This window comes from Argentina silus (assembly GCF_951799395.1).
Source record: "Argentina silus genome assembly, chromosome: 1".
Classification (NCBI taxonomy): domain Eukaryota; kingdom Metazoa; phylum Chordata; class Actinopteri; order Argentiniformes; family Argentinidae; genus Argentina; species Argentina silus.
The window spans coordinates 16,274,650-16,300,476 of NC_139655.1; the positions used below are offsets into that span (position 1 = coordinate 16,274,650).

The 25,827-nt window shown below is 41.8% G+C and overlaps 2 protein-coding genes across 2 annotated transcripts; one reads left to right on the top strand and one right to left on the bottom strand.

The window, feature by feature from the left end:
* Window positions 1-613: 613 nt before the first annotated feature.
* On the top strand, window positions 614-10,696 carry LOC310809988 (ribosome biogenesis protein NOP53-like; the record flags this gene model as incomplete). The annotated part of the gene is made up of 12 exons (XM_083677557.1): window positions 614-819; window positions 995-1,071; window positions 1,187-1,277; window positions 1,929-2,131; window positions 2,267-2,322; window positions 2,560-2,655; window positions 3,280-3,381; window positions 3,490-3,636; window positions 5,942-6,117; window positions 7,117-7,183; window positions 8,003-8,079; window positions 8,887-10,696. 12 exons carry the CDS (start codon window positions 614-616, stop codon window positions 8,945-8,947), a joined length of 1,359 nt encoding a protein of 452 aa, XP_083533683.1. The 3' UTR covers window positions 8,948-10,696.
* A 705-nt stretch (window positions 10,697-11,401) lies between these two features.
* Window positions 11,402-24,875, bottom strand: copb2 (COPI coat complex subunit beta 2). Its single transcript, XM_083677541.1, has 21 exons — window positions 24,783-24,875; window positions 23,134-23,271; window positions 22,419-22,505; window positions 22,103-22,229; window positions 21,449-21,597; window positions 19,435-19,581; window positions 19,088-19,187; window positions 18,505-18,647; window positions 17,504-17,703; window positions 16,860-16,970; window positions 16,261-16,349; window positions 16,007-16,113; window positions 15,779-15,922; window positions 15,355-15,485; window positions 14,799-15,006; window positions 14,554-14,664; window positions 13,588-13,802; window positions 13,072-13,348; window positions 12,766-12,843; window positions 12,284-12,505; window positions 11,402-11,799 (listed from the first exon to the last, which is right to left on the bottom strand). The coding sequence occupies exons 1-21, from the start codon at window positions 24,783-24,785 to the stop codon at window positions 11,704-11,706; spliced, it is 2,883 nt and encodes a 960-aa protein (XP_083533667.1). The 5' UTR covers window positions 24,786-24,875; the 3' UTR covers window positions 11,402-11,703.
* Between the last annotated feature and the right edge of the window lie 952 nt (window positions 24,876-25,827).

Genomic DNA, 25,827 nt, shown 5'->3' on the forward strand with positions numbered 1-25,827 from the left:
TAATGCTTTGTAGTAAAACCTAAGGAACACATTTTCAGCCACTTTTTTCCCCCCATTAGGTTATATAGACCAATTTTGTAGAGTGACTGGAATGATGTCACATCGACTATGCTTTTCCCTCTCAGCCTTTTAATTTAGCAGATTTATTTTTTCTCCCTGGGCCAGGGTAGGATTCCTGAGCAATTTTGTTCCCTCTCCATTTGTTGAGTTTGTAGTGACAACCTGATCGACAGAGTGTGTAATTGAGGGACCCTGCAAAAACAACATTATACATTCCAAAAAAGTATTATCATTGTACTCAATGGACTCAATTCAACATAGAGTAAAATGTTGCATTTAGAAATGTTTGCATTTGAGCCACAGCAAGGGGGGTACAGAAATCTTTAATTCTGTATTGAAGCGAAGATGATCAAAACAAGAGGAGCTGGTCAAAAAGTCTGATTAAGGTCGAAATTGAATCAATCGGAGTTATATGAGACAGACACCGGGTCCCTCCTAGGTTCGGGATTAAAATAATTTGCAAGTGTAAATTTTTTATATTGGTTTCTTCTGCATGGGAAACCCCATTGGAAACCGCACTTCCGTATCCGTATCTATACAGATGTTATCCAGCATGGCGGCGGTCAGGAGAGTCAAACGCGTGGCGGTTGGGCAACCTGGATTTCTATCATTTAAGTCGTCGAGTGACCCCAAAGACTTGATCGGTGGCCGGAGAAAACGTGTGAATAAAAACAAGAAAAAGAGTTGGAACAAACACAGTGACATTCAAGATGTTGAAGAGTTTTTGGATGATGTGAGACTCCAGGAGAGGGCTACGGGGTAAGCGCATGCATGTGCTGGCTCATAACTGTTAGTGTTAGCATAGCTAGCTAGCAAAACATTGTTATCGAAAGTTACACATAACAAGCAACCTAATTGATCGCTGTTAGATGATGTGTGACACCAACATCCTCCAACATTACGCATTTCACGTATTTTCTTTTGTATCTGACAGAGGTCTGATATCTGAAAGGCCAGACGATAGCCTGTTCTTTGTGGACATTGGAGATCAGAAGAAAACAGTCCAGACAGGTAACTAACTACATGTTGCTATGTTGACTGGAAGCAATATTCCATTTAAGATTTGTTGTTGGCTGAAGATGTTCAGTGTCATGAATGTAATCTCTTTATGTCTTTATGATGTTAGAAGTCAAAGAGGGGAAGAAGGGAAAAGCGTCACGGCATCTGAGGATAGATCTGATACTGCAGCATGACTCCCTTGTCCCTCCACCTAAAGAGTGAGTTTCACTGATCCTCAGTCCCTCTTCTTTCACCCCCCATCATCCTGACCTAAAACTCCCATCATCATACCCTCTCCCTCACCCACTATCACGCCTTTACCTGGAGTCTACTCTGTCAGTACGGGGCATGGTACGGTCTGTCCAGTGATGATCACATCCTTGCGCTCACAGTATTCCTTTGCGAATGTGAAGATGACCATGGAGCTCAGGGTGTCGTTGTGTAAACGACTTCTTGGGATCTGAGGATGACGTGCTGTGCTGCTTCCCTGCCTCAGTGTAACACAAACCATCCATGGCTATTCCCTTTATTCACAGTCACTTAAATGCAACATTCTACGATAGCTAGCCAGTGAATGGATGTCCAACCAATTTCAGGCAGATAATAATGACTATCTGCTAGTGGTGTTCTCCTAGGTCCTGAATCAGATTATCATTTAAGCATGTATTTGCACAGCTTTTAAAACATCATTGCTAATGATGTGCCCCACGCTCTGTTTTAGTTTATCTCTGAAGAATGGCCACTTTGAAAACAAGTCACATGCATACATCACATGACAACAAGATAAAGACACATACCACAACACAGGCATACTATGAAAAAGAGACACGAAGCAACATCCTCAGTTAAAACATTGTCTCTCCCCCCAGTGTCTTAGCCTACCAGCAGCCCAACGCTAAGAAACTTCGCCGCATTGCCCAGAACTCTGAGAAGCTGGCTGCAAAGGGTGTGTTGCCACGTAGACAGAAGTGGCTCTTGAACCTCAGGCTGGCCACAGAGACATTGACATGGAAACAGCCTGTGGCCAACAACCACCCAAACAGACCCTACTATGACCTGTGGGGAGGAGAGAGTGAGTTGGGGACAGGGCTAGTTATTGATGCTATTGAATTATGACAAGTGGATCAGATGATAATTTCCTCTGTTTTGAAATAATTGATTTTGGCGTCTATCGTGTGTTTGTGACTGTTTTTTCTTCACCTCTCAGCCAAAGAGACTGCAGATCCCTGGTTCCTTGAACAAACTGGAAAGAAGCTTGTGAAGGTGAGGGTAGCATCAAAAACATTTAAATGTATAGTTCACCCAAATCAAATAGTTAGTCAGATTAGGACAATGTAGGGCTGAGAGATAAAACACTCAATAATTATCACGATAAAATATGCCACGATATCGTAGCCATATCGGCTAGCCCTACTGCTTGTGTATACCTGTGTTTGTATATTTAAGCACTAACAATGTTGGACAGTGACAGTCTTTAAAATCATGCTCCTTTTGACTTAGCGACCAGACAAGCTGAATGAGAAGTCCTCAGTTCTCCCGGCTGTGGAGGTCATTGCCCCTGGAGGCTCTTACAACCCAGACTTCTTCTCCCACCAGGTAACTCACAGAGTCCTCTGCTCTTTGATTGTCTAAAATCTGGAGCAACGCCACACTATTTTTTCCAACTCTTGGTCTTCAGTCCACACCACAAATTGTTGAATCAGGTGTGTGTTACCCCCAAACTACACTTCTCCAATTGTGTAAACAGAATGCCTGTGTTCCGTCTGAATTGCGCTGGGGACCAGGCCTGTAACGGAATCATGCCCTCAGTCAAGTGGCAGACTCAACTTGTGGTGTTTTCCTCTTGACGGCTTTCGTACGCTCCCAGGACGGAGGGAGAACAGCCTTGAAATTTAAACTTGCACTCTAGCCCTGCAAGTTAAACATAAAGCCGCATTGCTCACGCTGCCTGTGTAGCATGCCTCAAAGGCGAGAGTGGAAGTGATTCAGCTGTGGCTGACGGACACTTCCAGAATAGAGCCGCGATGGGAGCAGTGTAGTTTGGGGGTTAGTGTAGGCTGAAACAAAAGCCTACACGTGGCTCTACAGACCCAGAGTCGGGACGCTGTTGTATGATTTTTGTGATGTTTAGGCTTTTCATGATGAGTGTTATGCCAATACCATGAAATGTATACACTGAAGTGCTTTGTCTACCTGACTTCTCTCTCTGTTTGTACCCAGGCCTTGCTACAAGAAGCCCATGAGGTGGAGGTGAAGAGACAGAAGGAGGAGCTCAGAGTAGAGAGACAGCTGGCTGTCAAACGAGAGGACACAGCCACTGAGGTGACATTACTACCTCACCTCTTAGCTATTCATCATCCCCCAGTCAATAAAATATCTGCATATATCCAGTCAAGCTCCAGTTTTCCTGACCTGTGCGTGTTCCTGCAGGAGACTGTGTTCCAAGAACAGGTGGAAGGGCTACTGGAAGAGGAGGATGCAAAGGAGGAAGCAGAGGACGTGCCCCTTGGTGTGTGCCTACAACAGGAGAAGAAGACAGAGAAACAAAGGAGGAAGGAGAGAGCTGAGAAGATAAAGGTACACAAACGGAGCAACAATTGCACTCATCTCCCTTAGGAATATGCCACTTATGGTTCTCACATTGTATGGACACGAACTGTGCTGTGCTGGTTCAATTATTTTCGAGTGGTTGATGGTGTCAAAACCGGCAATGAGGTCAAGGAGGATGGAGATAGGCGAGCCAGGATGGATACAAGGCTTGTTTTTATGTCCCGACGATTGAAAATGGCAATTCCACCACCACGACCCTCTGGCCGTGGTTTGTCCATGTAAGCATAACCGGCATTGGGCGTTATCTCATTCAGGGAAAAATATTCATATGGTTTCAGTCAGAGAGAGCAAATCAAGGTGGTTGTCCATAATCAACTCACTGAGGATGGGACTCTGATTGTTAATAGATCTGGTGTTAAACAGTGCCATCCTCAGGTGTGATCGTTTACTGCTTGCAGGAAGGTGGGAAGCAACAGTGGCAGGAAACTGGCTGGACCAAGGTTTTCTCACCTCAGCTGTTGTTACATGAGGGATGGCATCTCTGGATGAATTAGGCTTGATGGATTTCTGGCGTTTTCTGTCAGTCTTACCAGCCACATTGGCAGGTAGCCCACATGGGTTCACAATAGGGATGGGTATTTGAAATTATTTAACTGTTCTTACTCGCACATCCTTACTTTATTTTCAAGTACTGGAATGAAAATATATATTTTTAGAACACAAGGTCTGCACTGGTCAGGTAAAAAATATGTGCGCCACCATGGCCCATCTAATCACGTCATCTAAACTGAAGCAGCTCCCACACCGCCAACCAGAAGCACTTTCCATCAAAATGGTAAATCCCATACCCTCCCACTCCCTGTCATTCAGTCAGTACGAGGCATGGTACGGTCTGTCCAGTGATGATCACATCCTTGCGCTCACAGTATTCCTTTGCGAATGTGAAGATGACCATGGAGCTCAGGGTGTCGTTGTGTAAACGACTTCTTGGGATCTGAGGATGACGTGCTGTGCTGCTTCCCTGCCTCAGTGTAACACAAACTATTGCTATTCCCTTTATTCACAGTCATTATTCACTTAAATGCATCATTCTACAATGACACATGCAACAAGTAAAAATACTCTATACCAAACGATACTCGGTACAATACTGAAGTGATACTTGATACCATAACTCATTAAACTGTTTGTAACTTGCAGGGCAGATTTGCTCATCTGTAGCCATAATATGGGTCAAATTACAGGTCTAAATAATATCATTCATTATTCATTACAGCTCATTCATTTAATGTGTTTAATTTGCAGTTATTCAACATATATAATATTCATGTGATCATTGTCTTATGATGACACTCATAACAGTAATATATTTAGCTATTCGGCCAGTGGGGTGGTCACTAGCCACAAAGTCAGATTCCAAAGCCACGAAGTCAAAATTGCATGCGCAAGTAGCCTGAGAAGATTCAGACAAATGACGAAACAGATGTATTCCTCTCAATCATTATATGACGTGAGACACATTTGACAGAACTACCGAAAGTCCCAAAAATTCTAGTATGGTACCTTTTTTTTCTTTTCTTTACAGTATCGAAAAAGAGACGAGCGTTTCCCCCCAACCGCTAGACCGTTTTGCCAATATGCAAATTGTGCCTATGCGAACTTTACAGCCTGAGATACATAGATGTTGTGATGTATTTTTGTATTGTAAAATAGATTGGTGAAAAAAGTAATTTCTCAAATGATATTCTGTTTGATACTGCCATAATCTGATTTCCATTGAACATGTGAAATTATTTATTGCTTATATGATTGATATAAGGGGCCGTGTCCACCGGACGCGTTTTTCAATCTGCCAGCGCAGATTCCAGTTGTTTTCAATTGGAAGAAAGCGCATCTTTTTCCACTCCAATTTTAAGGCCGCTGTTTCAGGTCGGCAAAAGCGAGTTTGGTGGACACGGCCCATAACACATGCTATTTTCTCAGCTTTCATAAAAACACATGAAACCTATATACTGTAACTAAATCCCATAACTGTCCTGAAAAACTGCCTGACCATTCAGTGTCTTTTGGAGCAACATAATGATTATCAGAAAGAGCTTTTAAAACAAGATACAGCATTTGTGATGATTAGCAGCTTTATCTGAAATTATGCTATAGCCTAGCCCTTCTTCTACCCGCTAGCACAGATAGGAGACCATCCGGTAACCTGTTACGTTTTAATTTGTATGCATAGGCCTATAGTAAACAGACTAGCCAGCTAGCTAACTTTTTCCGGAGGGTCACAGCGGGTGCAGAAACCACTTCAATACTTACTGTCTCTCTCGCCGTGCAGGAGCAAAGGAAGCAGGAAGTGCGTGAGGTGACAGACAAGCGTCAGCAGCTATTTCAGCTGCGCTCCATCCACGCGTCACTGAAGATGCGTGATCAGCGAACCAGAGAGAGGCAGATTAAGCGCAAGGCCAAGCAGGAGGCCCAGAAAGCCATGCCCAGACGTCTTGGCAGGCTCAAGTGAGTAGAGCCAAAGTCCCTTTTTTACACAAGTACACGTGTGAGTCTTGTTTTCGGGACACTATAGGGGTGGCTCCTTTGGGCATTTTTAACTGAAGCAACAACAAACAGCAACACTACGCGACTATGCCTTGTGCTCCACTTGTATGGCAATGTTGTTCCTGTGGAAGCCATGCTTATTTGATGCTGTGTGAACAAATTTTAACATGTAGGCTATTTCAGACTATGCAAACTCCTTGTTGCATGTGTTTCTAGTGTAGTTAGTTTTAAAGTGCATTTTAACCAAGGTTTCAACACACTATACATCATATAAAAACCAAACACATTAACAAAACACATAACATAAATAAAAGCATATGGGCACACAATAATGTTGAAATGGGGAGGGGGAGTTGCTATGGGCAACCGTATACTGCTCTTAAAAAAATGGCAGACAGGCTATTCCACAGAAGTTGTTTTTCTTTTTGATGCGGGGGACGACAAGCAATCCAGCATCTTTCAATCTGAGGGTGCGAGTGAGTTGATCAGATCTGCTTTATATGTTAAAAGCAAAACCTAGAAATCTGTGTGCTGTTTTACTGGTAGCCAATGCAATAATGATAGAACAGGGGTGATATAATCCCATTTTCTAGTTCAGGTAAGGAGCCTGACCGCTGAATTCTGGACTAGTTGCAGATTCCGTATGGCTGCGTTGGAGGAGATGACTAATAGCTCTTTGCAGTAATCAAGTCTTGATGTTATAGAAGCGTGAATAAATCCTTTAATGAATGAGAATTTCTTCTTTTTGCAATATTGCGTAGATGGAAATAAGCTATTTTGCAGTGTTCTTAATGTGAGCGTCTAATATAAGGGCAGAGGCAATAATAATACATTGATTTGATTGTGTTTTTTGGGGGGATACTAGACATCCTTCTAAATTGTGTGTCTCCCGTCTCTGTGAGATCTCTACTGTGTCTACTACCCTCCATTTTAACTATGTCGATGTCCTTCTCTCCCCAGGTTCCAGGCTGCAGACCTGGAGGTGCAGCTAAGTGACGAGATCCCTGGGTCCCTGCGGACACTCAAGGTTGGGCACTCTATCCGTGGCCTGATTGTAGGGCTGGACAGTATATTGAGTTTTAACAATATCCTCGATGTATTTTTATGCACAAAATGGCTATAAGCTGTATTGTGTAGATTAGTCGACTAACATAACCACTAGTCGGCGAAGTGGGCAGTTTGTGAGGCACATTGACATTTCCCCGGGACTGTGGAGGACACTAAAGGTGACGCAGTCCAGGAGAGACTGATGGGTGTGGTCGCTGGTAGAATTTTACGCACAGGGACAGGGTGATGCCAGAGGTTCAAAGGATGCGCCATAGCAGCATAGGTTCGACGACAGAGCTCAGTTTTTATATCATACATAATTATTGAAATTATGTATGAAATGGCCAAATCCTGACATTGGCGTGAACTCAACTGTTTTCCATCAGTCATTATGCGCACATTTTACAGGACCGTGGCTGCCTGCCTGCTCACAAAATTACTCTATAATGGAATATCAAAGGACATTTATGCTTTGCTCTAAAATCAAGTGGTTATGTTGTCTAAGCGAATAGGCACTGAAGCTCGTGGTTATCAGTTGCATACGTGTTATAGAGCCTATCCATAGTAAGAGATATTATTGGATCATTTGTCACAAATTAGTGCCAATCCAATGCCCCTTTGAGTATGTTCTAGCGCTGGCCTGTGTCTCAAATGTGTCACTTAATTACTTTTAATTAACTTTTATAGAAAATGAGAGATTCTAAAGAAACATTTTATGCTTGCTTCAGCTATCTACAATGTTAGGGCAATTAAATATATGTGGATCATGTTTTTTCCCTCTGCACATGAAATGCTGTAGCCAGAGGGCAGCATCCTCAAGGACCGCTTCAAGAGCCTACAGAAGAGGAACATGATTGAGCCTAGAGAAAGAGCCAAGTAAGTCCTTTTCAGTTTCTGTCATAACATACTTTTGGTCAGGCCAAAATTAAGTCGTTTAATGGGCCGGCCAACTCTGAAAACTACTCATTTATTCGGTCTGGCCTTATGACAGTTCAGGATTGATGTTGCATGCTATAGACCAGGGGTCGGCAACCTTTTGGATGTAGCAAAGGAAGAAATTGAATAGAGGAGCAACATGAGAACGATTTTACCACACCAAAAAAGTTTCTAAAGCGCATATCTAAACTACAAAAATCTAAGTAGATTAAGAGTTAATTTAATTGAAAGGAGCACTAAAGATGTTTCAGTAGATTACGACTCATGTAATATTTGGGGCCAGTTGATCATGGTAAACACTGGATTAGCCAAAGTGTATACATCATGTGAATTATAGCTAACATGCCGGTTTGAATATGGAATGAAAATCCACACCAGCTTTGTTAATTGTAAGTGACTGAGACTTCTACTACTGGTCAGCTTGCTAGCTAACGTGTCTATTTATAGTTGTTTATATTTCTGGACATCACGACTTTGGAACCTGGCTCTGACGAAATAAATCATTTATGATCGATTTTTCTTCAAAACCAATGCATACATTATTTTATTAGAATGATTTAAAACTGTTAATTAAACTGGAGAGAGGTGTTCGTACCTTATATGTGCAGTGTCTTTGTACACATAAATGTGTTGGGGATGACAGATGGAGAAATGTTATGTGGAGTGAGTGGATTGAGGTACTTGTAGCCGTCTGAGTAGATGCTTTAGCAAGTACAGTGCCTGATAGTTCTGCTCTTTCTCCTGCAGGTTCAAGAGGAGACACAAGCTGAAGTATGTGGAGAAGAGAGCCTTCAAGGAGATCACCTAAAGAGCATGACCATCTATGGAACTCTTAAGGCCTACGTCAGGGGTCTCCAGCTCTGGTCCTGGAGTGCTACTGTGTGTGCAGGCATCTGTTCCAGTCCAGCACTAACACACCTGATTCAATAAATGATTACACAGACTTAAGACCATTTGATCATTTGAAACAGGCATGTTAGTGCTGGGCTGGAAGGAATGTGTGGCACACCCAGTAGTTCTCTAGGAGCGGAATTGAAGAAGCCTGACATATGTGATGTCAATGTGTTACTACAGTTGGCACGGGTTTAATACGAGCACACCGACATTGCAGCGGGGTACACCTCAGTGTCTTCAAACACGGTGTGAAGTACTACCGAAAGCCACCACAAGGTGGTGACGAGCCGTGAAGAATTTTTGAAAAGTTTTGCCTCCTCAGAACGATTGGCAAAATCAAGTTTATTATAGCAGCTCATGAATTGCAACAATGAAGAATGGAAATGGTTTAAATATCACATTATTTTAAGGAGGACCGAGCAATGGGACCAACTCCTCTACTCTCATACCGTCATCATGCATTCTGTCACGACGCAGAGAAAAAGGGGAAATGTTTTTGCACAGTCTGTAATGAATAAGCGTGAGTCGGCTTTAATAATGTAACAGAATGATTACAGAATGAAGTTAGGAATTTCCATACAAGACAGCAGTAAGGATGTTGGGATTGAGACTGGATAGAAAAGTAGTCTGCAGTTATCATTAAAACTGTCAAAATAGGTACGTCCACATTTTCAGCAAGTGCAGCCTTCTCTTGTTCACACAATGTAATAATAATGATGTATTTGTTTTGCATAGTGCTTTTTGAGGGATTGTTTGAAGGAGGAGAGTGTGCTGGATAAATTGCCTTTGTTTGTTAATCAGAAATTATCAAGAAAAAGATTACCCTCCCCATCAACCATACAGTATATCCTAAGATTAAACGTTCAACTCCTGGCTAGCTTGGGAACTTATAGTTTCAACAATAAAACAATTACTAAAAATAGTAATTTACTAAAAAAATGAAGGACACTTTGTGAGCGTGCTGTGTCCATATAGCCTACTGCTGAAATGCGCAGAATCAACTGAGAAACATTATTTTGCTATGACAATAATTTGTCATAATAACATAATATGTATGGATGTACTATACCTATCTTACAAATTGTCTGGTCAGAGAAATTTGAAATGATGTCCTTGGATAAAGCTTAATTTATCATGTCTCCATGGACACTTCATAAAATGATGTCAGACATGGCATATGTGTGTCTGTGAAATTGCAGATTATTAACTCATAGCGAAATAATGTTTCTCAGTTGATTCCATGTATTTCAGCAGTAGGCTATATAGACTCATGCACTACATGACCACAGACTAGACTCTGGGACATTATTAGATCGCATAGACCATATTTATAGAGACCATATTTATAGAGCATAGCCTAATATAATACTTGAAGGTATTATATTAGCCTGTGCTTTATCATTATAACTGTTTTTGGGTGCATTTGAATTGAGATGAGATGTCACGGTGTAAGTGGATTTGTGCAAGCCTATTTATATTGTCAAACATTGATCTGAGAACCTATGCTAAGGGCTGTGGCTATAGTTTCTGAATTATGTGCATCGTCTTGACTGTTCAACTTCACCTGTTTATTTAAACTTTACTTAAATCTCACAATGTGCACGCCACTTAAATCATTATGGTTTTCCAATCTATTTAATCCATGGTGTTCAGGGTTTGACCACCTGGTTATAAACAGTAAATGATCCCGTCAGTCACATATTTATGAATCAGAAATACAGCATTGCACAGTTAATCAGCGCTGATCAGATCTGTGTTCCATGAAGGACAATAGTGGAACTCCGCCCACCTACCAGATTTTTATTCGGGGGTACTGGTACGACAGAAGATAAATAATGAAAGCCTTCTCTCCCCCGTCATGCATCCATGGCTAGCCATGTACACATTAGACACTACAGTGTGCTTCATCAGCAGACTCCCTAGTAAACAAATCAAGTGAGTTTAAAATAGGTTTTACGAGGCTGGGTGGCTTTGACTCCCACATCATGCTGCACAGTTCAGCTCACACCCATACCCACCACTAAGTCATTAGTGTATATGTAGGCAAACAGCAGCAACAAAAACAAATCTACACCCACCCATACAGGTCAAGGATACTGGGCTTTACAGAAGAGAAATTAAAGAGTTTCTAGTAATCAAATCCAGTGACTTTGAGGGAAAAATCATATGAATTGCTGCTGGGATTAATTCCTGCCCATAGAAGTCACTATGCAATACTACCCAAATTCACTGCAAAAGAACATATCACAATATAAAAAACTATCTTTGAATATTTCAATGTTTTGGAAATGAGCTTGAATCCAGCTTTCAATATGGTACCTCTCAGGGGACAAGAAAGATGTAATAGATCACACAAGTGTCTATCATAAATGTACAGCAATTGAACTTTATTTGGCGTAAATGAAGTGATTTGACATTGTACACATGGAGAAAGTAAGTATATAGTTCAATGCACAGACAGTAAGTAAAGCACAACTCCTGGATGAAGTACAAAATTCAGAGTCTGCAAAAGACATACAGTTTATAACTCACCTCAGTCTGTCCTTAGGATATCATCATCATAATCTACCAAGTCATCCAACTGCTGTATGACTAACAGGACACAATATCAGTACAAATACAAAAGGGGGTTTGGTCTCTTAAATAAATTCAAAGTGGGTATGCTGGGTCCTAGTCGTCTAAGAAGTCATCGTCCAGATTGACGTCTGTGGTATCTATGTCGTCCAGCTCCATGTTATCCAAATCATCTTCAAGTTCATCAAGGGCCTAGGGGAAAATACACAGTTAACACCGTCATATAACCCAACCAAGGATACTGCTACTCTATAGCCACAAGCTAGTGGTGGCCAATTTCAAATAGTTATCGAATTTGCAACTTATTGAGGCACGAGTTACCAAGGGGTTGGCATATTTCTCAAGTGACTCACAACTTTGTCAGCTGTTACATGGGTACAGAGTGATTCATCAAAAAGAGATGCCAATTTCGGCCTTATAAAGTGGCAAGGTGATCAATGTCTCATGCTTTAAAACTGCAGCATCCAAGTGTGCGCTTCTTCACCTTTCAAAGACTTTTGTTACCTTTGTTTTGGTAACTTGGTTAAGACCAAAATGTTAAAAACACTTAATTGCTAGCTCAGTGGTATCATGTTTGGGAACCGACATTTCCCTTTTTTAACCAGTACAACTTGTCTAACTCCTGGATTGCATTTGGCTGTGTGTAATTTCTCTCTTTCCATCAAATGTGGCATACCTTGTCCTTCTGCGCCTCTGATGAGCTGGGGCTGTCCTCCTCCTCCTGCTCCTGCTCCTCCTGCTCCTCCTCCTCCTCCTCCTCCTGTGCAGCTGTGGGCTCGGGTTCTGGCAGTGGCTCAGAAGGACTCATGACTGCTGCAGCCACAGGAGCCACCCCTGCCGGCAACATGGATTCCATCATGTCTACAGCCGATGCAGTCTCCTTGCTGTCGTCAGACAGCTGGAAAGAGAAAGAGGGAGACAAGAACACTACTACACGCGCAATAACACACATACACACAAACAGCTATGTGGCATTATGCTTCCTCTGACTTTTCTTTCTATTTATCATGCAAGTCCACACACAAATGCTTCTGAGCTCCGGGTTTGTATTCATCTCGATGGAGCAATTTGCGATGGTCAGTGTATTATAGGGATCTTCAATGTCTAGGATGAAAGAAAATTGCAAGAAGGGATGTAGTTTTAATGACTCAGACTAACCTGTGTGACGGGTGAGGGGAAGACTCCTTTGGACTCATAGCCTTTGGCTTCCTCCAGTACGTTCCTCTCTTCATTGGGCTGGAGAAGAGTACAGTTATAGTTGGTCAATGTGCAGATGAGTGAAAATGATGATTTCAAATGTTTGAAAGAAAGTCTATGTAACTTTGACCAAAAAACAACAACAATATGCCACCAACTCTCTGATGTAAGATGAGCCTGAGCGTGCTAGACTGAGTTTTTTCAGAATGTAATTTCAGAATAGTCTATAGCCAATAGTCTAGAGTAAACAGTCCCCCACCACCTCACCGTGACCAGAGGATAGTCTGTGGCTGGCCTAGAGTTGCCAAGGCAGGTCTCTCTGAGAAACTGCTCAGCCACAAAGGCCTCCTTCAGTCCGGGGAACAGGTTCTCATACTCTGTGGGGTCGGCCAGCGACTCGGCGGCCTTCTGGTTGACCTTGGCGAGGTTCTCCCTCCACAGTTTCACTACCCGGGAAACCTGGCTGGGCAGGTAGGTGCGGGCCAGGAAGGCAGCCTCAGGCAGACGGTTAGTCCGGATCAGCAGCTCCAGACAGTGGTCTAGTCTGGGAGTTAGGGGGTAGAGTGAAGTGAAAGATATAACACTCATTTTGATCATATAATATACTCCACATTTAAGTGTAAAAAAAAACGTTTGCTACAAACAGATTAAACATATCAATAGCAACGCAAATCAATAAATTAGCAAAGATGGCTATGTACTTGATTTAGCAAACTCTCAAAAGTTGTTAAAATCTCCAGCAAAAGTTATTTCTTTAACACCTTCTCCTCTCCTGGCACTTACTTCCCCTGCAGGAAGTAGGTCATGAAGGCCACATTGTTCTTGCCGTCTCTCTCCGCACCCTCGGCCAGTTTGCCCACCATGGCGGCATTGCCCGAGGCAGTGGCCAGGAGCAGCAGCCCACCGTAGTCTTGGGCATGGTGGAGGCACTCCTGTGCTAGGCCAAACTGGCACTTACTGATGGCCAGCTCTGCCAGCTGCTTCCACTTCTGCTCAGACTGGCATGAGAAGAGAAAAAACACCAGACTGTTAGAATTACCTACACACTGTCAACTGTCAACAAAATTATGCCAGCACGATTCTTAACACAAGTATCAAGTAGGGGGCACTCATCCCTCCAGTCCAGAGGTTCTCAACCATTTTTAGACCAACCCCATACCTTATTATCTATAAAGTTCATAAACATCTTTTGGGTCAGGTGCTCAAAGGAGTACCAGCCAAAATGGTTTTGAGACACAGAAATAAACTTGTCCAAAAGGAATTTCTACTTTCTTGACCATGAGCAGGGTAGCCTGACTGTACTGGCATCATGTGAGCTCAATAGGTTGCAAGCAGTCTCTATTATCAACAGCTAATACATTTGATTGGCAAATATGGTAAAAAGCTGTAACAAATCCAATATTATCAATAGCCATGACATAATTTCAGATATTGCATTGTAGAATGCATTTGCGTTTATCCCCAATACAATATCATTGTTATTTTTAAAATAGTTTTCATTAGATTACTCTTTGTATTTGGACTGTAAATTATGATCTGTTAATGTTTTATTACTCAACTTTTGCAATTATGATTAAGATTAATTACTAATTCAGTAATGATTGTCAATCATGTTATACCCTTGTTCATAACATTTTTGTAAATATTATAACAGTGATTGTGATATTCCAATGCACTTTAGATCGGCTGTATGAAGACAAAATGCTTCCTCTTTCCAATACTTATGGAGGGCACTGTAATAGCTCTCACCTCTGCCTCCACAGCCAGCTGGTAGGCAATCTTCAGCTCTCCAAGTTGCAGAGCTAACTCAAACCTGTGCTCTGGGTCTGAGGACACAGCCAGAGCCTGCTGCTTGAAACCCTGGACAAAAGCATAATAACATAGTACACACAGTACACATACAGTGCGTGTGCACGCAGACATGCACACACTTTGATTGATAATTCTAAAAATCCATGTCACTATTGTTTCCTCCACGCATAGGAAGTGCTGACCTGTTTCTCCAGGAAGTGGGCCACCCTGGTCCTCTGCTCCTTGGGGATGGTGGGCAGTACCTTGTCTGCCATGCTAAAGTCCCTGCGCATGACAGCCGTCTGGTACTCCAGCACTGACACCAGGAGGGAGTAACTCACAATGTTCAGCTCCTTGTCCCCCAAGTACAGGCGGTCATCCTTGGGAATATAGCCCAGCAGGTACATAGTCCTATGGGTGGAATAAATAGGGTTCATAGAGGCTAAGGATCCCCATCCTTGCATGATTTTATTCTTGCCATTCAATCAGTGACTGAATCAGACCCTTAAGGTGTGTGTGGGGGGGGGGGGGGGGGGGGCAATTGGAGGACACACGCACTATGAAAGACACTGGTCACTCACTAGGCAAGCAACATGCATAGCTACCAGACCCTTTGGAAACAGACTGACATTAGCGATATCAAATGTCTCCAATAACCCCCTGATGTCAAAACATGATCCATCCACTTTCATAGCTTTGGCTATTGAGCTCCACTTATTCTGCAGTTCATCCAATCCTCTGTTCCCTTGCTTGTCATACCTGTCCAGGTGAGCAATGGTGACGATCTCTCCCCCCACAAAGTAGTTGAGCCTGTTGACTGAGCTGGTGTAGATGAAGCAGTCTCCCACCCAGAGCCCCGTCTTCACTATCTCCTGGATCTCCCCCTGGACCTGAGGTATGTACACAACATGGCTAACAGGTTAGCATGAAGGAGGTTTCTGCTGTGTATGTTTACTGCTGCACAGTTGACCAGCGCTCTCTGCTGGAAGACTATGAGCCAACAGGCCCTGTTGTGTACTTGGAATACACCCCTCCTTGAATTAATCAATTATCAACATAGGTGAAATCCGTTGAGCCCTAGTTTCCAGTGGTAACCATCAGGCTAGTAATGGAGTAGTTGGGTCTAGCCACTATCAGTTCAGTACACAAACTTGAAAACATCAGTGTCAGCCCACACACATACCTCAAAGGCGTCCTCAATGCCGTCCTCAGTCACCCCCTCATTGGACTCCTGGGATGCAGCCACTTTCTCAGACAGGTAGCGCAGGATGAAGAAGGACTCCTCTGTGGCGATACACACCAGTTCACCCGAGTCTGACCAGAAGATCTACAGATGAGAGAGAGAGAATCTATGAACTATGTATCCTTATTGTGAAGCATTGTGATGCTTTCTTTCTGAGACAGTACTTACATGTTTGGGCTGGATCTCAATACGGCGGATCAACTCTGTGTTCTCCCAGTCGTAGAAAGCCAGACCATTCACTGACCTGACCCCAAGCAAGAAGCCTCCATAGACACCTACAGGAATTAATGGACACACACACAACTCATGGTGATATAATACCAAGAGTTTCAAGGGTAACGGTACTTGAGGGCAAGTTCAATCACAGCCATCATAGGAATGTTTAGGCACTCTTTCTATCTACTGTCCACTCTGCACTTTACCTTCAGCACCAAAGTCTGGCTTGAAAGCCTTCTTCTCCTTGAAATTCTTGAATATTTTGACCACACTGGTACTTTCTCTGATGGCATACCTGTGACAAAACAGATTTCATATAAGAATAAGAATCATATTTACATTATAAACATGTCACTTTAAAGCCAGACAATCAATCAATATTTATAACTGACATATCAGTAAAGATAGTGCTCTGCATAAGTAATGGGACAGTGAGCCATTTTTTCTTCTTTTGGCTCTACACTCCAAATGTTTGAGATTATCAACTTTTATTTGATGGTATGTGTGTACATATTGGTTTCCATTCAGAAATTTGTGTTAGCCTTTTTTTTTTTTTTTTTTTTAACATAGTCCCCCCTATTTTATTCACAATACCTGATTTTTTTACTTCGATACTGATACTAGTTCAGTATCATGATGCTCAATATCGATACAATACCACGGTGGAGAAAAAAAGCCTCAAAGTAGAACAGAATATCCTAATCGAAGTACCAATACACCGTGAAACACTAGTTTCATCCCAACTACTTTGATTGAATGTGTGACTGTGTGTGTGTCTCTGCGTGTATGCAAGCCTTTAACTTACTCAGAGGAGTCGTGGGCCCATACAAACTCCTGTGCGGATCCAAAGCTCTTGTTTCTCAGGGCCATGGCAGTGTAGATGATGTACTCTCCATCTCCACACACCACCACAAATCTGGCAACACAAACATGTTCATATGGGTTACAGAGTGGCTCCAGCTCAGGTACAAAGCAAGCAAATATTAACACCAACAAAAGAATTTCTGACATCTGTCAGTAAATGATAAATCACCAAGAAAACAACCTTTTGCTTCTCTATCATTTGTTAGCTATTTTCTTAATATTCTTGTGTAGCATAGGCATTAACCAGGCAGTAAAAAGAAAATATGGTCCATACTCATACAATAACTGATAAATAAATAAATAAAAGTCTGCTTCATCAGTGTCATAAATCAATACATTTTTTATTTATTATTGTGAGTGAGTGAGGACCATATCTTTTTCTATTTACTTCATTAGGTCTACGCACCAAAGTCAGTGGTCAGGGTTTTCCTCCTATTTTATTAACCAGGCAGTCCCTTGAGATAAGGGAGACGAGGCAGAGATAGCAGATTTACACGTGTGACTGAGTATGTGAGTGAGTGAGAGAGAGAGAGAGAGGGACACCTTTGCAATGATCTGGGTGGTGTGTGTCAAGTCTAGACTGACCTTCCATTGGGATTGTGCTGGATGGTCTGGGGGTAGATCTCACAGCTGCCCATGTCTTTGACAGCCAGAGGCAGCCTCTCTCCGTCCTTTATCTCTGCGTCGCCCATGGCCTTCAGGTTGGCCTGCTGCACCTCTGAGTGCTTGGCCCAGATGATCTTCCCGTTGGTGTCCATGGACATTGCTGGCTCCTCACGACCCAGCTTTAACACATGAATTACAAAAGAGTTGAGATGAGAGGGGTCCCAAAATAGTCAAATGACAGTTGTGCATAAAACATTTAAAGATTTTGTATAAAACACAATCAGGAAAAACAACCACATTTTTCAACAAAGAAATCCCGAAAATGTTATATACAGCTCTGGAAAAAATTAAGAGACCACTCCAATTTTTTCTTAAATCAGCATCTCTATATATATCTATATATATGGAAGCCAGGGGCGGCAGGTAGCCTGGAGGTTAAAGAGGCCGGCCAGCAATCGGAATCCAGAAACTTGGATGCCAAAAGAGTTGAAAAAACTAGTTTTGAGTGAGGAAAAGAAGGGTTCAATTCTAGCTTTACTGGCAGAGGGATACAGTGAGCGTCAGGTTGCTTCCATCCTTAAAATTTCAAAGACAGCGGTTCATAAGAACAAGGTCAAGCAGCAGACATTAGGGACAAAAAATGACAATATTTTTATTTGGAATTTGGGAGAAATGTTGTCAGTAGTTTATAGAATAAAACAAAAATGTTTTACTCTATAAACTACTGACAACATTTCTCCTAAATTTGTTTACTCAAACACATACCTATAAATAGTAAAACTGATCATTTTGCAGTGGTCTCTTAATTTTTTTTCAGAGCTGTATTTGGCCACACCTTCCCGTTTGTCTTGTTCCAGAAAGAAAGCATGTTCTAAGTATTTATTATTTACTATCTTAATAAGCATTTTGAAACATATGTTTTCAAACATATGTACACCCAGAGGAACGATAATACAGCCATTGATATTCTTTCCCTGCACCTTGATGATGATGCTGCCTTCGTCATAGCCCAGAGCCACATTGTTGGAGCCTCGCAGGCCGCAAACACACCACACACGCTCCATGCCGTAGTTCAGCGTACTCTCCAGACGATACGTACTTGAGTGCCATATACGCACGGTACCTATGGAACCAGAGAGAGAAATATTTGTAGATTAGATTGGTGTATGTACTGTGTATAAGCAAAAATGTGATAAGCAACTATACACTTCTAGAAGTTTGGAGGGTAGAAAGAAGCAAATATCAAGAACTAAAGATTCATATTTTGCCAAAAATCTACCAAATTTAAATAACGGGAATACAAATTCAGATTTCTCCCAGGAGTCCCGGGAATACAGCTAATATAGCTGTTTTGATAATCTGTTTTGTGTATTTTGTGGAATTGCATTTGTGCCGACACTGGGGGTGATTTTTTGGGGGGAAATAAGACAGGTTTTCCCGGGACAGCCCTGGGATCCTGGTTACCCATGTTAGTCCGTAACAAGAACACTAATGAAATAATGTAATTCATAATGGTACTATATATAGTCTACTACCAGTATGCATGTTGTACATTTCACTCACCATCCTCTGAGCCTGTGATGATGATTGGCAGCTCCGGGTGGAAACTCACACACGACACATTCTGGGCATGACCCTCCAAGGTCTGCACACATGTCTTATTCTAGAAACAGGGAATAAAGAAAGAATGGTTTAGATATCTGCAGCACTGAGCCAATTAAAATATACCTCAGAAGGTCTGTTATGTGTGGGCAAACTTTTCCAGCTGTAACTATGTTGCAGATGGAAGCATGTATATGAAATATTTTATATTTTAACTGGTAGTTAAGAGGTAATAAATAGTGAAGCAGGCATAGTGAACAGCTTGTTGTGGTCTGGTTATGTTTGTTGAATCTTCCCACTGCTCTCACCTGGTAGTCCCAGATCTTGACCAGGCGATCGTCGGCCCCTGATATGAGGTAGGGCTTGTCCCCTCCGCTGTAGTAGTCAATGCAGTTGACCCCTTTCTCATGGCCCTCCAGTGTGAAATTGGGAGAGGAGGAGCCCAGCTGCCACACCTGGACAGAGGGAGTGTCAGACAGGACAGAGGGAGTGTCAGACAGGACAGAGGGAGTGTCAGACTGCCAGAAACACACACAGCCCATCCAAAAAAATACCAAGTATACAATAAACATGTCCCCCACGAATGATGTAGCATCCCTCCATAAAAGGAGAGTGATGGAAAAGCCTGTGAATGAAGCAAGACATTTATTCATAAACATTTTACTATGACACTCTGGTAGTCTCTGTTTTACAGTGCTGTATCCCCATTGCTCACAGCGAGGGCTTTCCTCTTGGTGCGATCACCTTCTGTGACCAAAGAGAAAAATCTAAAATTTGGACACCATTAGGCTACGACAGTACCAGGGTTTTCCTGCATAGAGAATCTTTGTGCGGCCAGCCTTAATGTTTTTTCGGCCCACCCAAGGAAAATGCCTAAAATTGTGCAAAAATTCGATATAATAAAAACGCTCCCTATTTACTCCCTTAAAGATGCATTTTCATGCAATGTGGTTATACAACCAGCAGGAGGGCGATTGGCAGTAGAGTGCGTAGTTGGAGTGTATCTGCAGCGTAAAGAACAGAAGTAACCTTCACAAATGCTCTAGCAAACGGTAAGACACAACTGTGGTGGGTTATTGAGGTGGTGAGTATTGGGGGGATACTTTGAGAGTTGCAGTAGATAATATGAACACTACGTATTGAAAAGTTAGGTTGACACAGTTGGAAGGTGTGCATATAACGTTACTGTCTATATTCATTTTTTAATAGATTGATCATTTAGCAAAAGAGCCAGACTTGATGAAGCAAGATTAAGAGTAGCCTTCAAAGCGCACACACAGCCACCAAATTTAATAATAATCATTTATCAGTTTTAGATATTTTTATAATTAACATATGTTAAATGCAATGAAAGTGATTAAATCACTATTGTCAACAGCAAGTTTGGGCTAAGCAACAGGAAAACACACAGGCTCTCGAGGAGAGCCAGAGCCAGAGAGAGGTAGCAGAGGAACAGCAGTCTGAGGCTCCAAATGAGGGACAGGGGTGAGCATGAGGGTTGGATTATGAATAGATGTATTAATATTCTGATTGATCAACATAGATCATAAAATGGAAAAAAATGTATGGAAAATGTATTTTGTCTTTAACCAACTAGCTGGGAAGCATAGGCCAGCCGACTACTTTTTAACTTATGTTTTGTATACAGTAAAGCTGTGCTTATAATTCAGGTTATTAGAAGTTCTACAGCAGGGATGTAGAACCAGCTTCCATTATCATTGTGTTTTGAGTGTATACCAGCCAACTTCATGTCAATCAAACTGTCCTTGATTCAGGTCCCATTCATTTTAGCTGTTTAACGTCCGTCTCCTAAAAAAACCTTCCTGGTGGGGCAAGACCCCAGACCCCTCTACTCCACCCACATGCCCCACCCCCACCCAAGCCCTTTTTTGAGCCAGGAAGTACTAACTCTGTATTGATATAAGACGCCTTGACTTCAAACACAAATTTCACCAATAGGCGAAGACAAAATGCACAGCTAATATTTCTATCTTACAGCTTTGTGTTGATTTCTCAAAATATTATTCTGAAATTCTGCATTAGGCTACACTCATACAGCTGCATTCGTAGCCAGACTGAAAAGTTCCCGGAAAGTGTAATGCTTACTTAATTAATTATCAACCTTGCTTCTTAGAGCTTTGCATTGATATCTCAAAATATTAGGCTATACTCCTAGCTCTCCATTTTGCACCCTATTATGATGTTTTTAATGATGAATCAGCGTCACCTCGAAACTCTACAATCTAAACAATCTCTATGGCAAGACGCATCTTTCACCATAGTTTAGTCAAAATTGGGCCAATCAGTGTAACCGCCTCTCACCTTGATGGTCCTGTCCAGAGAGGCGCTAGCGAACTGGTTGTTGTCTTTCGGGTTGATGACGATCTGCATGACGTAGTGAGTGTGTCCCTCAAACACCTGACTGCAGGACCATTTCTTCTCCCAGTCCCACAGCTTGATAAGCATGTCATCTAGATACACGCACACGCACACACACAAACGTACACACACACACACACAATGGGTTTGGTGAGTTTGTGTTACATGTGGTTAATAAATAGTAAAAGTGGGCAATGCTTACTCAGAGCTGGGCGATATGAACAAAAACACTTATCACGATAATTTGACCCTTTTACCTCGATAACAATAAATGCAACAATAAATTGAATCGAGTCATGATCAACTTTTTGGAACACGACTATTGACAACCTTCAGAATGTGCAAATAACAAAGTGTGCAAAAATTGGCAAAAATCTTGCTGGTTTGAAACCAAAGTGAGGCCTAACAGCTGCCAGGCCTTGACATTGACTTTATTAGCCACAGATTTTGTACTTGTCCGAAAGCTAAGTCACTTGTCCAAAAATGAAAAATGGGCCAAAACACCAGCAGCCAAAACGGTGACTGACAATAGTGAAATTAGCACAGACATTCATAAAAGATAAAGTGCTGATGATGATGATGTAACTGATAATGTACCACTGCTTGTGAGAATGTAGGGCTGTGTGGGATGCACAGCGATGCAGCGGATGTAGTCTGAGTGTGCCTCAAACATGTGAACTCGCTCCAGGGTGTTGTAGTTGAACACGCGAATCTGCATGTCATCCTAAAGAGGGAGGTAAGGGGAGAAAACAATTATATGACCCTGCAAGAGGAAATATTATCAGTCTCCATTCATCAGTTCGCAGAGAAGTGGTTAAACAGAACTTGCTACTGTAAAAGACATAGTGTCACAAGTTCTCCTTTAAATTTCATACTGCATCACAAATTGGTACAATCATGTACTGTCACTCACCGCTCCTGTTATGACCCAATTTTTCCGGGCTACAAACTTTGATGCTCTCACTGGAAGGTCACACACCTCAAAGGTCTTCACCAAGGTCTACAAAACAAAACAATTATGCCCGATACACCTTATGATTAGTGAGCTTTTCATCTGCATGGCAGTCCTCCACATCAGGACGACTGATGCTGTGTGGTGGTGATTGGTGTGTTTGTGTATATTAGCCCTAGAGAAAATTGCATGTATTGTAGGCTACGCAACCATCTTTCCTTGTTGCCTCAATGAAATCACTACCTCTCGAGATAATATTCTACCATGACTAACCAATCGAGAGGCCTTCCTGGACTGCAATCATCCTCAACTCCATATTGTGAGATGTTATTGTCCAAAATTTAACAAACTTTTACGAGCACATTTTGTCAACCACCTCCTCGGAAAGATGTTGTTTATGCACAATACTTCTCCATCTTCTTCGACAAACATGATGTATGAATGTATTGCATGCATTGGGGAGGCAGTTGACAAAACGTGCTTTGAGAGTTGAGGATGTCCAAGAAGGTCTTTAGATTGGTGAGTTATGACAGATTATTAGCTTGAGAGAGCAGTTTGTGATTTTGTGGAGGCACCATTGATAGGTGGTTGCATGGTCTAGAATGCATGCCATTTTTTCGAGGGCATGTTCAGGGCTGTGTGTGTATCAGTTAGTTATATATTTATTCTCTTCTACCTGTGTTTCGTGGTTCCAGACGCAGACGCTGCCGTTGTACAGGCTGGCCAGCATCCACGGCTCAGTTGGGTGAAGGTCCACGCTCTTCACACGGTCTGACCGGGCCGTCAGCTTCCGCTTGATGTCCAGCCTGAGAGGCTACAAGGCAGATGAGATGCTGTCAGGTCGGGTCAAATGACATCCTGTCTAGTGCTTGCTATCCCTGACTGTAGAGAATACAGATGCTAATAGTAGTGACAGCTAACATGACAACATCAATCTGCTATCTGACAACGATTTGGTAGCCCCAAAAAACTAGTTTTAGTAGCCCCATCTGTTGTATATCCTGTTGTATATTCACATGCTCATATGAGGTTACAGACAGTTTCCATCAGGTGAAGTGGATCATGCTTCTTTCGCGTTACTTCCATAAGTGTTACACAGCATTTAGTCAATCAGGTTGCCTAAAATAAAAGTCTAAAAGTTATGAATTTGTAGCTACTTTCTGCAGCTACTATAGACTTTCTGTAGCTACTATCCCCAGGTTTTCCAAACTAGGAAGCCTGGTCTCAACGAGGTGAGTTGAACACTGAATATAAATTATTACTTGAAAAAATCCAGATGGAGAAAATTAATGTGGAACTTTCGTAAAGAGACTCACACCAAATCCCGTAAATCTGAAGCCACAACCCTCTACTGGGGTACAGATGTCGAGTTTTCCCATTGACCCCACTACAAAAAGCTTACTATTGGCCACTTTCGACATTCACTATTGTAGTTATTTGTATGTTTCAGTCAACTTTTATTGCCTATGGGTTTGCAGTGTCATTATCAAAATAGTTAGCTGTCATCACCATCAATCGCCTGCATTATAGTTAAGACAATTGTTCTCCACTGGAAAACGCCAAGTAGGAAAACCCTATTGAAAACCGTACTTCCGTACCCCAGTAGAGGGGTGTGGCCACTGAGGAACGTCACCCCGTTACGGTCTATGGGTCCAGAAGTGACGACACACTTCGCCATCACTTCTAACATTTAGATCACGAATATTATTTCAAAAGCTGGTGAAAGCTATCTGCAATATGTAAAAAGAGTTTGTCAGCACCATTTCGGGTGGGACCGTGGTGTGAGCTGTATGAAAATGGGAGATGGGGCTATAGTTTTAGTTCTAGATGGCACCTAAAATAGTTGTGCTGACAATACGATACAGTACAATAACTTATATCTAGCAGATGTCATGCAAACTACTAGCTTATATACATACGATTTTACACACAAGTAACATTCGTTTGCAGAAATGTTAGTAAAATGCGCCAGCCCGACGAGTTGGTCAATCAGCATCCTCCCTGGCTACGAACGACGTGGGTATGCATTCTCGAGAGATGGCATGTATGTTAGCTACATCATGTTCGATAGCTACTTATATAGCTAACGTTAGCTAGATTGCAGATAACGATTTGCTACGGTGTGGTCTGTGGACGCAAGCTAGCTATGCCTAGGCCTATTACATTCAAGGTGGCGACAGTCAAGAGAACCCAGTCAAGGTATGCTAACGAGGCTAGCTTGCCAATAAAATTGACACATTTGTTATCAAATGGACACTTTTAAAACAAACCAGATTATCTATATGGAACGCATAATCTCGAACAACAAATACACAATTGTCTTACCATGTTTTCTCCCCGGTTGTCTCTTTTTAGGTGTATGAATTATCAATAGTCCTTGTCGGTGTTGCTTTTCTGTAGACAGACTCTCGAGTGACGTGGAACTTCCTGATACTGCGCGAGAGTGCGCAGGGAAAATGATGACGTGCCATTTCGAGGTTAATTTGGGTCGTAGCAAAAAATGTTTGGGAAAGAACAGTGTGCGGTAGGCAGGAACCCAAAACAATTACATCTACAACTTTGATATAGCACTGATCATAATAAGAGTATTTAACCATAGTATATCGATGTTATGCAACATGATTGTTTCCAGTAAAATGCATGATAACCTAAATGTCAAACTTGTTGGCCAGCTGTTTCCATTCGTTTTTCGATCGCATTGATTCTAAGTATGTGCTGAACTTTCAAAACTCTGAACACAACACGCAAAATAATCAAAAATACACAAAAAAACACATTTTCAATTCATTGAAAACAACAGACTCCTATCTAAACCACTTTTTCACACAAAATACATCTTCAGTTCTAAATGCTTTTTTCAATGAAATACTATAAGCATAGATGGAGTGGCAAAACAAGTCCCCAAAGGGGCGATGAGATTAATCAAAAAGACAAAATGAGGGAATCCTTGCATATGAAAATACTTACTGAAGTTGGAGTTGAACGCATATACAGTTTTAGTGTCATTTGGGTGTACATATGATAGTTTATGTATCTGTAAATATCCTCACAATCCTAATTTGGTTACATAGAGTCCTAAGGTAGAAGGTTAGTTTATAGTCACAGATGTTTTGTATATTTTAAAGGAAATTGTTTTATACTCTTGTATGTTGTATGAATGTGTTAAGTAATTTAAAAAAAAAGGTTGATCAAATACCTACCAAAGATCAAGCATGACAACAGAAAATACTTATTTCAGAGTAGGCATGTGTTTTAGTACTATGTAACTCTCACCTTAAATTTTGCAAGTGGCATAAATCGTTGGAAATGTAGATAATTATTGTAAGACTGCAGTCAATCAGCACAGGAGGTGGTAAAAACATTCTCTTCA